The sequence below is a fragment of the Callorhinus ursinus genome, unplaced genomic scaffold (assembly GCF_003265705.2).
Source record: "Callorhinus ursinus isolate GAN/ISIS: 27379988/994484 unplaced genomic scaffold, GSC_fseal_2.0 scaffold1, whole genome shotgun sequence".
Taxonomy (NCBI): Eukaryota; Metazoa; Chordata; class Mammalia; order Carnivora; family Otariidae; genus Callorhinus; species Callorhinus ursinus.
Genome location: NW_027397063.1, coordinates 17382802 through 17397737, shown reverse-complemented (window position 1 = coordinate 17397737; position 14936 = coordinate 17382802). Strand labels below are relative to the sequence as shown.

General features: G+C 34.1%; 1 protein-coding gene across 1 annotated transcript in view; it reads right to left on the bottom strand.

Moving 5' to 3' along the window:
• Positions 1–14936, bottom strand: part of TMPRSS15 (transmembrane serine protease 15) — a 112790-nt gene that overhangs the window by 55072 nt on the left and 42782 nt on the right. Inside the window, exons 12-14 of the mRNA XM_025885432.2 lie at positions 10922–11027; positions 10477–10627; positions 6734–6869 (exon numbers count right to left, since the gene is read on the bottom strand). Of these exons, the coding sequence (XP_025741217.1) occupies positions 6734–6869; positions 10477–10627; positions 10922–11027 (393 nt within the window). The remainder of the gene's footprint in view (positions 1–6733; positions 6870–10476; positions 10628–10921; positions 11028–14936) is intronic.

Here is a 14936-nt window from a genome sequence, read left to right as displayed (position 1 = left end):
TGAAATAAGGTACCAACTCCCTGCTATAGAAAATAATGAATCTTGATAATGGAAAAAATCTTATATTTGACATTCTCTTATGAGAAGGGTGAGTAAATCACTCATTCTGCTTTCTTATGTTTTTCTCTTTTTGTTTTCCTACTTTTTTCTCCCCCCCCCTTTTTTTTCAGTAGAGAGGGAGCGCCATCATCTTGTATACTGAGATGTCTTACTGTTAAGAAAGGGAGACAAACTGAAACTCCTCTTGCTAAATAATTGCTCAAGACTGGTCTGTTATTTAACATTGTCCAGGAGTCAGGTTGGGAAAAATTTTATTAGACAAAATTCTAGTTAAAACTAAGATGATTTAAGTTGGCAGATTAACTTCATGAAATTTTTAACCTATTGTATATTTATCTTCCTGCTTACTCGAAAAAAATTCTAAAGTAATATAAAAACTCATCATCTATTTAAAGGATCCTAATTCTATTCTTATTTGTATTGACATGTTATGTTTAAAATCAAAAGATTAAAAGTAACCTAATTGTAAGAACATAGGGAACTGAGGTAAGTATATATTTTTTTCTATTTAAAGGGAGATAATGCTGAAGTTATTTACTCCAGTAAGATAGAAATCAGATTATAAGAGAGAGAATTAAATGTCTCTACACCTACAACAATGCCTTCAGTCATACCCTCTTCTTGGGTCTCTCTTTACATGGCTTCTGCCTCACTTATGTAGATCTTTTCAATTCATGTGCTTCTTCCAAATTTGTCCGTAATAAGCATCTTAAATTTGGGCTTCATCATGTATATAAATGGACAGAGAGAAGCGTTTATTGTGGTTCAATGGTAGGGCTGCTACCCCATCCTGTCCTGTAAGGTGGTGGAGCCTGGTGTATCTCTCACGGTCTCTGGGGCAGGCTGGTCCAGACCCAGATGAACTTAGCAAGAATAAAAAAAAACCTCTTGTCTCATCTGGGGAGAGGACATGGTATATAAAAGGTAGATGTTTTGGAGCTGGTGGGTTAATATCGTCACCCTGAATTTGCTATTTGTCTTTTTGAGAGTTGGTTTTCTCAGGTATGAAAGAGATATGTATTAGAGATTTTCAGGGTTGTTATAAAAAAATCAGACATAATTATGAAAAGTGCCTACACATTCCCTGGCATATTCAGTATTCAGATTTTCAATACACACTTGTGGATTTGGTAATTACTTTTATTATTTCAATTTTAAATGGACAATATAAGCATCGGAGGCATTCAGTTACTTGCTAATGCCATGCACATCCATTTACTGTCAAAGTCAAGACTTCAATTGAGTTCGTCTCAAGTTTCTCCCTCAATACGTCTTCCTATTAGGTTAATTAAACTCTGCGTCATTTCCACCGTCTGGTGTAAGCCATAGATAGGGTTTAGGCTGTGTCTCAGTAAGTGCCACTTGATGGTATGTGACATACACTTGTTAGGTAGAGACAAAGAGAAGGAAGGCAGAAGGGAACAAAAAGCAAAGTACTAACAAGTAAGGTCAATGATGGATAGATTTAGAAGGCAGCAGGCACTATACATAGGGTGCTAAAGAAGGTATTTGAACCAAAGAAACAGTGATAAAGGGGAAGAAGGGCAGGTTCTCCACTGGAAAGGGTGAAGGTAAGGCCAGAGAACTGTATGATCTTATCTCTGAGGTCAATATTCTTCTTGATTACATGAGTAATTGCCTGGGAAAGATTTCTGAAGAAGTATCTACTACAATCCCTCAACTCCCACTTACACACAACTCATTTAATTTTAGTAACTCTTAGTGCCATGAAATGCTCCCTTCAAGTCTCTGGGAAATTAACGGGGAAGTATAAAAACTCTGCAGGGGCAAAATTAACATTGCAGATTGCAGATTGGAGAAAATCAGTTCTTCTATTTCACTAGTTTAGATATGGCCAGTGTGGCCAGTGGATTTGTTTTCATTTTGTTGTTGTTGATTTTTAAGCCATCATTCTTATTTTCTCTTCAAGGAATGGGAAAATCTCAAAACTGTCTTCTCCTAATAAATAGCTGACATTTTGGAGAATGTATTGAATTTTCACAGAATTGAACACAACAGTACGTCATATTATATATAGATGAGTAAGTAGGACTTTAATAAATACACACCTAGGACAAAAATGTTGTCAAATGTAATTATTAAGCCTGTCAAGACAGTTCACTTAGCATTTCTCCACTAAATAGAAGTCTTAGAAAATTCATTCTTCTGAAATACTTAAGAATTACTTTGTTGAAACGAATCTCAGATATAATTTCATGTCAAATAACTGACCAGTAAGATATCTCTGATCCTTGGCCTGATAAGATATATCAGTTACGCTCTGTATATAAACGGTGGTAACAAATTGGAAAAAGCACTTTCAGCCATTCTAAATATGAAGACACATTTATTTTAATGGTGGTATTGCTTTAGTAGAGATACAGCATATGCTTCTTAATAGAGGGGCCAAAGACTCATAAAACGTACTTCTGGGTACCACAGTCATACTGTATCATTAGATAAATGCTCTCCACCCAGAGAATGAGAGTTAAATTGTCTGTCTGGTACTGGGAACTCTATTCACTTAGAGTAGTGAAACTTTTTCATTTTTCTTTTTCTTGAAACTGTTCTCAAAGATTTGTATTCTGATGAATTCCTTACTATGCCAGCAGGGATTTTCACTACATAATAGTATGTAAATAGCATGCAGTATTTTGCAAAGTGATTGTCAAGGACAGATATTTTCTCTGAGGCATGTCATTTTTAATCCATGCTTAAGCCTCTGACGTTCATGAGATATGTGTCAATATGAGGTGAAAAAGAGAAGAGCCCAGCTCCCACTTACAAAAAGAGGGTTCAAATAAAAGGTATTTGTGACAAAACAATAGATGTACCTTGAGAAATAGTATCTTACATTGATGCTTGAATATTGTTAAAATCAGCATTATTTTTCATCATCATACTAATAGATAAGTCCTACACTATTACAGATAACATTTTAAAAATTCAGATTGTAGTATAAAATGGAATATCCCATGAAAATTTTGTGTTCAGTTTATCAAAATTTATGTTCCATTCACAGGTTCTAGTGACCAGCCATGATACTAATATTTACCTTAAATTTATGACAACGATGTTCAAATTTTCATTCCTTATACTCTACATTTTATTTGTAATGAATAGCAATCTAGCCAATGAACAGGCTATTAGTTTTAAAGGTAAAAAGATAAAAAGGAAGAGACAAAAACATACTGACACAGGAGCATATGAGTGCACTTAAAATGGAATTTTCTAGGGATTTAAATATCAAGTCACACTTAATGATACATAAGGCAAGCAGCTCTGCAAGAATATAGCCATCATATAAGACAAGTAGATAGGTACCGATTCATTTCTATACGAAGAACTAAAGCTAGATTATTTAGCTCAAAATATAATGTCCTGTCTGTGAAATTATCCAAATTAACATTGATTTTGTCTTTGGAAATGGAAAATGGCCTAAATAATGGCCAAATAGAGAAAAATTGTGGAAATAAAGAGTGACTTAAAATATCTAGAACTATAGCTTGTATTTTTTTTCTTAAATATTTTTAACAGCCACAGAAATAAGTTAGGGGCCCGAAGTGTGGATTCCTTTTTATATATACCTATTCTATTTAGTAGGTATCTTGTCATCAATCACCCAAATTGTGTTGCAAATTAACATAATATTTGTGTAAATGGAATGTTTACTTTTTAAAAGTGTTCTCGATACAATCTCCACATTTAAATTATTTGTGTTAATGCCATAGGGCAACAACTGTAGAGCTAATGCAGCAGTAAGTGATCGAAGTCACAGAATGGAAGAATCCCTATAGTTATGAAAACTGAAATTAACATTTCCCCAAACTAGGCACAATGTGAATCCCTAGGAACAAGGGAGGAATTTTGTTAGTCAGCTACTGGTCTGGGATTATTTTCTTATTTAAATGCTCTGTAAGAGCCAAAGAAAGGTTATTAGCCAGTCAGCCATGGTTTCCTTTTATTTCTGCTTAAACAAATCAGTGACCTGGAACAAGAAAAGCTCTGCTCAAATAAGAATTTCACTGAACCAGTTGCAAATGGCATTAGAATGAAATTGTTCAGAATGTATTTGATGGTAATTAACATTTTCTGCTGTGCTAAATATTGCCCTGAAGTGAGCCATTTGGAAACTGGAACAAATATGCTTTGGGCAAATTCTAAAGTTTATACTTAAAAGCAGATAGGTTATTCTACCATTATAATTTCCCTATTGTTAAAATATGCAAATATCATGCTTCCTTGACATTGAAGTGTTATTTTTCCCCCCCTTTTTGACTAGAATAGCTATGAGGACTGTATAGGTTATATAGTTCAAATTTTAATATGGGAAATTATATTAAAGTTTTATTTGTATGTATGATATTATGTACAAAAGTTATTTCACATCTTCTATTTCAGATAATGGTAAGATTGTTATTTTAAAAATATCAAGCCTATGAAACTGTTACTTCTACTAGAAAATCTTGCTTCTTGACCACTTATTGATGAATAGAGGAACACACTGGCAGAAAGGATTATGAAAATTGTTTTACATGATTGAAATGTCAAAGTAGCAAGATGTTTCTAGTATTTGGTAGCCATAGGAATTATTTATCAAACCAATAATGACTTTAATAATTAGACTATTTCTTAATGTTTTTTTGTATGAGAGTGTTTTATATGATAGACAGGTACAGTATGGGGCACCCACACAAAATGAAGTGAAGCAATTATTTTTAAACAATGCCAGATGGCCCAAATTATTGCATTCATGTTGGGTTTTGCTCCATCCCATCCCTTCCTTCATTTCCAAAATTTAGTTTTGGTAACAAAATTTTGTTTGACAAAAATGTTTGTGTCACCAAAAGAAAATTACAGCCAACATAAAAAGAGAGAGACTTAGTTCATATCTACTAATATTTTTTGATTATCTATTTCTGTAATGTTAGGGAGCAGTCAGATACTGGTGAAGCAAAGGTGAATGAGGCCCAGAGTTTGGTGTCATGACACTCACTTCTTGCCTCAATTTTGTGGCCAATATAGGTGAGAAGGCATGCTACTTTTCTGCTTTTGTTTCAATTTTATGAGTGTCCTACTGTCCCTTAATGTTTTCTTAAAGCTTTCTCCAGTTCACACTTTCTTCTTAAAAGTCTATCACTTACTTTTCTCATTTATTACTTTTAGGGGCACATAATTATATATTGCCTCAAGTATTTCTTTACATGGATTATATTTATTTTTTCCATGCATTGGTTATTGCTACATATTATATTTCTGGTGCAGTGCTCTGTACATAGTAGCTATTTATAAAATTTGAATGAATGTTTGAAATACTGAGGAATTTATGTATAACCCATACAAACAACTAAACATGTTAATACAAAAGATGTTACGTGTAAACTAGCCTTTTGGTAGAATGTAAGTGCACATTCAATACAATGGCATGGAACCAGTATGGCAATGTAATTACTACCCTCATCTTAATGGCAGCTCACTTGTTATCCATTCTCAAACACCAGTCATTTATCTTTAGAGCTTTTGAATTGTTAAAAACCCTCATCTGAGAAGTCTACTTTCTTTTTTTTTTTAACTTAAAGATTGACAGGAGAAAAACTTATAGTTTTAGAAGTAAAGTCAAATTTAGGTATGTTCTCCACGTTGATTAGCTGATGTGATTATGGGAAGAGTTTCAAGTGCACTTGAAAGGAAATGAAAAATGGAAAAAGTGCTGAGTTTGGGGGCTTAGATCCATGGCAGAACAAAAACACCCATGAGGTATGACATAAGCAAAGCTGTAGAACCAGATCAGTTTCCAACTGCCATAATCCAAAGATAAAAGGGATTTTTTTACATCAAAACTACAGTGCAGTGAAGACATCCCAGTAGAGGCAAAATATATGTTTGATATAATTTATCATGATATGTTTTTTTTCCTGTCAAATCCCATAGTTAGAAAGTGGTATGAAGTTATTGTCTTCTTTGACATTATAAGATGGGTAGTAATGCCTCTTTTTCCTCTGAAATGTAAGTTTCCAATTTCAATTAAGAGCACAGGTAGATACAGACTAGATTTGTTCTTTTGTGTTAAAAGACTCCAAAGGGCATGGGAAATCCTGGACACTGCTCAGCTGCAACACGTTAGTGGCTCCATGAAGGGAGCACATTGCAGGGCCTTACAAAGGCACCATTCCAGGATAAAAAAAAAAAAATTGTGTGATCTTGGTCTGTATAGTCAAAGTCCAGGCCCAATAATTATTATTAAATTATTCTGGAAATAGGCTGGGTGCATCTCAAGTTTAACCAAACTCCTCTTTGATCTTAACATCATTCTTTAAGAAAACCATGAGAATCTTAAGGCTTCTTCCAAAAAACTGTCTGCCTGCCACACGGCCAATGCAGCATTATTTTGTATTCTAGTGAAAACAAAATGGAAGTCAGCACCTTCGTTATTTAAAAAAATAAAAATATACTAAAATTATTATAAATATGATGCATAACAAAGTAGTGAGTGATTTTCTGTGAGTGTATGTATAACATAATATTTTGCTAGCTTCCATTTTATTTATATTTTGGAGTCTTCAATTTTTAGTGAAAAAATAACATTAGGCTGAGATAATTTAAAAGGCCAAAGGAATATCTACTTGAAAATATTAATGCTTTAATTGGTAAAATACATGTTATAGTTACTTACTAGGAAGTTCTGGTGGAGGAGTTGGGACCAAAGTTGGTTCTGGATAAAGACTCACATTGCAAATCCCATATGTTAGGCTAATGTCGTCCAATGCTATATCACTCAGGATCTGGTTTTTAAAAGCATTAAAAGCAACCTGCAATTCAGAGAGGGATATGAAATCATTCTACTCTAATCTTCTCTGATTTGATTCTTCCTGTGGCCCAGTATTTGCTGGGAATCAGTATTACCAACTCCAAATATAAGAGGACAAGTTTCTATATAGTGAAATATTGATAGATCCTGCTTTTTATAATCCTTCTGCTGAGCCCACCTCCCTACTTATGTGTTCATACTAATCTAAATTTTCACTAGTGTCTTCCTTCTGAGTTAGGCAATATTGCCACAGTTTCTTTATGTCTCTATCTCTGTCTCTCTCATGATTTGTCATACTCTAATGTACTCTGTCACGCATCCACATTTTCTGGCAAGGGACAGCAATCTTCTCACAGACTCCTCCCCTCAACAATTTTAGAAATCCAGGTAGCTGTCTGCCTTTTTATAACATAGGGGCCCTAAAGAAAAGTCACACCTACTAGATAATTTAAATGAGAAAAGAAAGGGACAGGAGAAAATATGAGTATAATATGATAATTCAGGGCCAACTAGTACTGGTCATAGTTCACCCAGGAAGCTGGTGTGGGATACCGTGTGAGGGTAATGGCCAGAGGATACAGACCCAGACTTGGAAGAAAGTTTCAGTGGCAGATGAAACCTATTAGGTTCTTAAAGACAGTGGGTATTTTAGCTGAACTTTCCTGGATCCTCTCTTGTGTAGGAAAGACATAAACAGAATACCCACAATACATTAATTGCTCTGCTAGGCACATTGTATACATTATCTCATTTAAGTTTTTCAATGCTATTGTAGTTATCCATTCACTCATTTGTTCATTCTTTTCACCTTCTTCACGCTAGGCACGATTCCAAATAAGGATTATTTTCTCCCTTTCATTTACATGCAAGCTGAATTTCAAAGAGACTGAAGTGACTTAAGATTTCATGACAAAGTGGCAAAGCCAAGGTGCAAATATTTGTAGAACTCCATGCTCTCATTCTGCCTGATAAGCTAACCTTGAAAAAGTGGATCCAGTTATATTGCTTAAAAAAAAAAAAAAAGTGAGTTGAGCCAGATTAGCCACTGCAATATAATAGTCCCCCACTATCTGAGGTTTCACCCTCTGTGATTTCAGATCCTTACTGTCAGCTGGGTTCTGAATCAGACAATTCTTCTTCAGGTATTGTCAGAAGGTCAGTAGTAGCCTAAGGCCATGTGACAGTGCCTATAACATTCACCTCACTTCATTTCATCACGTGGGAATTTTGTCATTTCACATTGTCATAAGAAGGGTGAGTACAATACAATGAGCTATTTTGAGAGAGAGACCAGATTCACATAACTTCTGTTACAGTATATTATTATAATTGTTCTATTTTATTATTATTCTTGTCAATCTCTTACTGAGCCTAAGTAATAAATTAAATGTTACCATAGGTATGTATGTATGTATAGAAAAAAAACCCATAGTATATATAGGGTTCAGTAGTATCTATGGTATCCATGGAGGTCTTGGAACATATACCCCATGGACAAGGGGGACCACTGTACTTGTTTCTCTGCTCTGCCATTTCTTTATTCTCCTGATATTCCATTTTCCTTTATCCTTCCCTGGATTATCAGAAAACAAAGTTGGAGAAGAAAACTTCACAGAAAAAAAAAAAAGAAAAAGATAGACTCAGAAGAAAAAAAAAGAAAAAGGGAAGGAAGGAAAGAAAGATGGAAAGAATGTAGATGAAGGTGTTTGATTTCTGCCTCCTTCCACAAAGTCATGGGGAAAAACTAAAGCCTTCCCTATGACTATGTCTGTCCACATATATACATTCTGAAAGTTAGACTCTGTTGTCTGAAATGAACTGATTAAAACATTGTTAATTTGGTCGAACTATTAGCCTGTATTATCCTGTATTTTAATTGCAAACACCCTTAGGAAGAAAACACATTAAGCTGTTATCTGAAAAATTAATTCACCTTAATGTGAAATAAATGATCAGAGACATCCCAATGATACAGCTCACGGAATTTGTTTCTAAAGGAAATACATAGATTAAGTCAAAGTGGGGCAGGGTGGATGGATACTGATGGGCGTGGATGTTCTAATAGGAAAAGATAGTTCCCTAGAAAAGTGCAGGGCTGATCTAGGTGGTGTTTGTGAAAAGCTGGAAGTCCTAGGTGAGCAGAGGACATAGGAAGACGTGATTGGTATGTGCTAGAAAGTTGCTGAAGAAAGGTGTAATATCCCACAAAGTTTCTATGGATCTTATGGATCATTATAAGTAGTACTTTCATGTAGTAAATTTTTCCTCAATAAGTGGTTTTATTTTTTTAAGGATTTTATTTATGTATTCGAGAGAAGAAGATAGCAAGAGAGAGCACAAGAGAGGTGGAGGGGTACAGGGAAGGGGAGAAGCAGGCTCCCCGCTGAGCAGGGAGCCTGTTGTGGGGCTTGATCGCAGGACCCTGGGATCACATCCCCATCTGAAGGCAGATGCTCAATGACTGAGCCACCCAGGTGCCCCTCAATAAGTGTATTTTTTTTTAATTTAATTTTATTATGTTATGTTAGTCACCATACATTACATCATTAGTTTTTTTTTAATTTTTTTATTGTTATGTTAATCACCATATATTACATAATTTGTTTTGGTGTAGTGTTCCATGATTCATTGTTTGTTCATAACACCCAGTGCTCCATGCAGAATGTGCCCTCTTTAATACCCATCACCAGGCTAACCCATCCCCCTACCCTCCTCCCCTCTAGAAACCTCAGTTTGTTTTTCAGAGTCCATCATCTCTCCTGGTTCGTCTCCCCCTCTGACTTACTCCCCTTCATTCTTCCTCTCCTGCTATCTTCTTCTCATTAGTTTTTGATGTAGTGTTCCATGATTCATTGTTTGCGTAGAACACCCAGTGCTCCACGCAGAACGTGCCCTCTTTAATACCCATCACCAGGCTAACCCATCCTCCCAACCCCCTCCCCTCTAGAACCCTCAGTTTGTTTCTCAAAGTCCATAGTCTCTCATGGTTCGTCTCCCCCTCCGATTCCCCCCCTTCATTTTTCCCTTCCTACTATCTTCTTCTTCTTTTTTTTTTTTTAACATATAATGTATTATTTGTTTCAGAGGTACAGGTCTGTGATTCAACAGTCTTACACAATTCACAGCTTGAGCACCGTGAATTGAATAAGTGGTTTTTAAATAAGTTAGTGAATAAATGAAAATAAGGGCACTCAGAGGTGTTTTTTTTTTTTTTTTTTGGTTGTTGTTTGTTTTTTTGAGAGAGAGAGAGACAGTGCAAGAGAGAGAGAGCACACATGCACTGATGGGGGTGGGGGGTGAGAAGGGGCTAGGGGAGAGGGGGAATCTTAAGGAGACTCCACACCCAGTGTGTTGCCCAACATGGGGCTTGATCTCCTGACACTGAGATCACAACCTGAGCCAAAATCAAAAGTTGGATGCTTAACCAACTGAGCCACCCAGGTACCCCAAACTCAGAGATTTTTTTAAAAAAGAGATTAAGAAAGTAAAGAAAATGACTTGGCTATATTTAGAAAATAATTTTTTCATCATATTATCTTAAACTATAATTGTATCACCATTTTTAGAACACAAACACAGGATTATAAGTCACAAGGTATTTTGCCAACCTTAAATTCCACTGTTTCATTTAATGTTACTTGTCCATAATTCCAATTTTCTCCATAATTTCCTTCCTTTTGGAAAACTGTCTTCTCCATATTTTGGTCGCTGCTGATATTAATGCTTAATTTATAGACATTTTCACCATACATATAATACCTAGTTTGGAAACAAGCACAAATGATTAGATTTCTACAATATTAGAATAAATGTAATTGAGGGTTCTTCTAAATCCTTTACTTTCTCTGGAATATTTCCTTTTTCCTTGAGTGAGGGAGTTGCTAGTAAAGGGGTGGGGGAGTCTTCCAGCATTTTGTTACTTTATCAATTGGAAAAATAATAGCGAATCCATTAAAACTTGGGATGTCTTAGCGAAATCATGAGCCTGGCAATGCGACAAAGGCAATGGCACTCATTAAGTAAGGTAGTATTTAACATGTGTCTATGACATACCAGAAACTGAGGCAGACTGGTTCTAAAGTGGGGTCTAAAGGGAGACTTAAGAGTCCTACTCTTTCTCGTCTCCCTCCTGGTCCAGTTGGGGTGGAAATGTAAAATCCTGTAAAAACAAGAAAAGAAGTTTTTACTTCACTTAACTGTCAGCAATTTCATTATGTGAGATATAGCATGTTATAAGTAGAAAGGAACAACTTTAAGGTGAAAATATAAGGAGGAGAAAGGAAGGTAGATGTGAACCCAGAAGGCACTGTCTCTGCCATAATAAATTATTATTTAGGAAAATCACTTCTCAACTCTGGACCTCCCAATTTATAAAACAAGAGCCTTGAACTAGAGCATTGCTAAGGGTATATCAAACTCTGACTTTTTATGAGTCCACATGATTATTTTATTATATTATTGTAGCCAGATACCACTTTAATTCCCATTTACTAGATGTTTTTATCAATTCACTTCTTTAGAGACAACGATCACACAAGAGTATTTAGATATGCTGGTGGACTAACTCATGATATATGCAAGTATTTAAAAACAAATTTGAAGGTAACGTTAAGAGTTTCAAAGAAGATCAGTTTTTTATTCCATTGACTATACTGCATTTCTCTATATAAGAAGTTACCTGATTTTATAATGGTTTCATCTTCCATATTCCTTTGAATGATAGCTAAGCAGATCACAGAAGAACAAGAAGCCTGCTAATCTACATAAAAGCTTTCTATAATAGCTCAAGCCACTGCATAAAGTGCTTTCTGGCCCGGAATTCATTATTCCAACCAATGATTTGAGTCATTTGAAGTGTGGGAAGAATTGCTAGAGTGAGATAATCTTGAACATTTTCTTAGAGAAATTTAATTTTTTAATTCTTAGCTTGCTGCTTATATATTATGACAGAAAGCAGGAATCATGTAACAAAATATGTTATGAAGCAAAGGAAATATTGGTTAAATCTGATTTGTGTTCTCTCTTGCAGTCTCTCTCTCCCATCAAATGGATAAATAAAATCTTCAAAAAAAAAACAAACAAAAAACTAAAACTCATTCATTTACAACATGCAGAGTAAGGATAAGATATGAAGAAAAATACTAGTAAAACTGCCAATAGATATATCAGTTTATATTTAGATTGGTAAGGCAAAAAAAAAAAACAACAACAAAACCTCAGAATGAATATTTTATCAAGGTGAAATCATGGTCAAATATATTAATAAATATACATACACTAGATTTAAGTTATAAAATGTAAATTGGAAATGAATGCATGTTTAACATTTTATATTAACACATTACTTATACTTTAGATAATGCTATGGCATTTCATGAGTACTTATTTTTAGCTCTAGAGTTAGTGCTCAGTTACTCAACCTAACAAAAAATGTAGCATAGATACAGAGGGGATGATCCAGAATCTACCCTTTAAACGATGAATTCCAGATCCCTTTTGAATTGACATTAATTTTAGTTGATTAGAATGTATTGGGGAGGAAATAATTAAAATTCCATTGAATGCCATGAATAAATAATGAAATGGCTACCCTGTTCAGAAATATTTCTAGTTAGCAGCAATTATCAACATAAAAACTATTTATGTTTGCCCATGTTCAGTCAATTAGTTATATTTAGAAATATTTTTAATCTAATGTTTACACATTAAGCAGTAATAGTATATACGGGATTTTATGATGCTATGAGTTTTGTTTCATTGTTCAGATAAAATGTAATTATGTGGACCATAGTACTTTATGAATTTTCCATAAATAAATTTTTAAAAGCACAATATATTAAATATTACATAGCATTGCATATTTTGGAATATAAAATGAAATACATTAATAGTAATATAATAAAATAAAAATTAAGAAAATAAATAATATGTTAACAATTTCTGTGATATCAGTTAAATTCCTTACTTAACAAATTAGAAGATGAAGGAAATTCTTCATAAAATTATGAATTTTAAAAATAGAGTATTGCTTACATAAAAATTTATTTAGTCTACCTAATTGTCCTTAAATTTCCTCTATAGCCTTTGCCTGTGGGGGGCACTTGACCTCTATTTAATGTCTGTCAGATATAGCAGGAATCATTTGTGTTCAAGGCAGCCCATTCCATTTCAACACAATTAGAAACTCTTTTTTTTAAAGAGTAAGTTATTGTGTGCTTATTTTTTTCTAATTTTGCTCCTGGGTTCATTAAGGATAAATGAATTTATGTTAACTCTACAAATATTTAAAGGCTACTATTTTGCCTTTTCTAAGACTTCTCAAGATTATCCATCCTTTTTGCCTTCAATAATTTAATATGGCACAATTTCAATTGCTTCTCCATTTGATAAGCTCTCAATTAGCTGTACAGCCTGTTGGTTCCACTCAGAGTATGGAAACCAGAAGTTCACACAATATTTGTGTTGGAGTATCTTACCAGGTGGATATCCTAAAACTTGGGACTGTGATTCAAGTTATAACATTGACACTATTTATTTCCAAGTGTATGTCATTCATAGTTCTCCAACTCTCTATGAGAATTCTTCATTTCCGACATTCTTGCTCAATAATGCCTCTTTCTGCACAATCTAACTGGTCCCTTATTCAACATCTTTTACCATCTCCTTATTTCCTGCTAAACAAACATAAATTTACTCTGAAGTTTGAGGCTTCTGTACTATGTATGACTTCAATGTCACTTTCTAGCCATCTTATAATTCATCTATTTATAATGCAACACTTCTATGATATTAGATTATTTTAATTTGCTCAACACCCAATTTTATGACATTTGGGTCTTTTTTTTTCTTCCTGTTTTTATGTCACTCTACTTCTCTTTACAATTGTACATGTCAAAATCCTACTAATTTTTTGAGGTCATTAAATCAAATTGCCATCTCCTTTAGAAAGCTCCTCTTGGTGCTCCCAATTATATGGGACCACTCCTTGTGAATTCTAGGTTGCATGTGTACTTCTCTGATGTTACTTAGTTTGTTCTATTATGTATTATATTCATGTTCACATGTGACTTTTAAAACAGACTTTGGGAAAAGAGCGACACTTGGTTCATTTTTAAATTCTCAATATGGATTAGCTGAATGTTGCTTAGTTTATTCTTGTTACATCAATTTGACTTGCTTTTTTATTTTAAATTTATTAAAGTAATACACAAAAGGAATGGTTAAATAGATATTTTTTATAACCACATGGGAATTTCTATGGTCAAATGATAATTTCTTTTAAAGTCCTATAAATTTCTTGAAATGTCTTTGAGAACTCTTGGAATTAACCTCAGAGTCAGCCTAAAACTCAGAAGACTGAATATATTTTGTTAATTTAAGCATACAGTGAACCTCTTTCTTGAGCCTTAGGTTTTTCTTACAACTTCTTTCTATCCCTTTTTCTTTTTATTTCTCCATGAAACAAACCTAACCTTTCACATCCAACACTTCAGGTAAGGAGAAAAAGTGTTGGACATGTGCTGATGTGGTACAGAGACAGCAGCAACCGGAGAGGCAGTAAAACTTTGTGGAAAGTTGGAGATCCCTCTCACAAAGAAAATAGGCTGATATAAACCATTTTGTGGGTAGTGAGTGCCTATGTAAAATTAACTGAACCCAGCAGATAAATATTGAAAGTGTTAGATTACAGAATGTTTCAAATTCAAGTCCATCTATATTAGAAAGTAATATTTCCTAACATTCAATATCACAGGAAAGATAAGGGGATAAAGACAATATTACTTTGAAAACACAAAAATCATATTTTAGAAAAAAATGATTTATGCTAAATGAAATGTAAATACCTAAGACATTTAACACACTTTTGAAAATTGAGCAATGTAACTACTTTTCTCCCAGCCTACCACTTAAAAGAGCACCACAGCCAATTTGTGTCTGTTGAATGCTTTTGCATCACGAAGAGAAAATAGTTATAATACATAACATTTATATGGCACTTGTCATCTGCCAGGCATTTTCTTTTTCTTTCTTTCTTTCTTTCTTTCTTTCTTTCTTTCTTTCTTTCTTT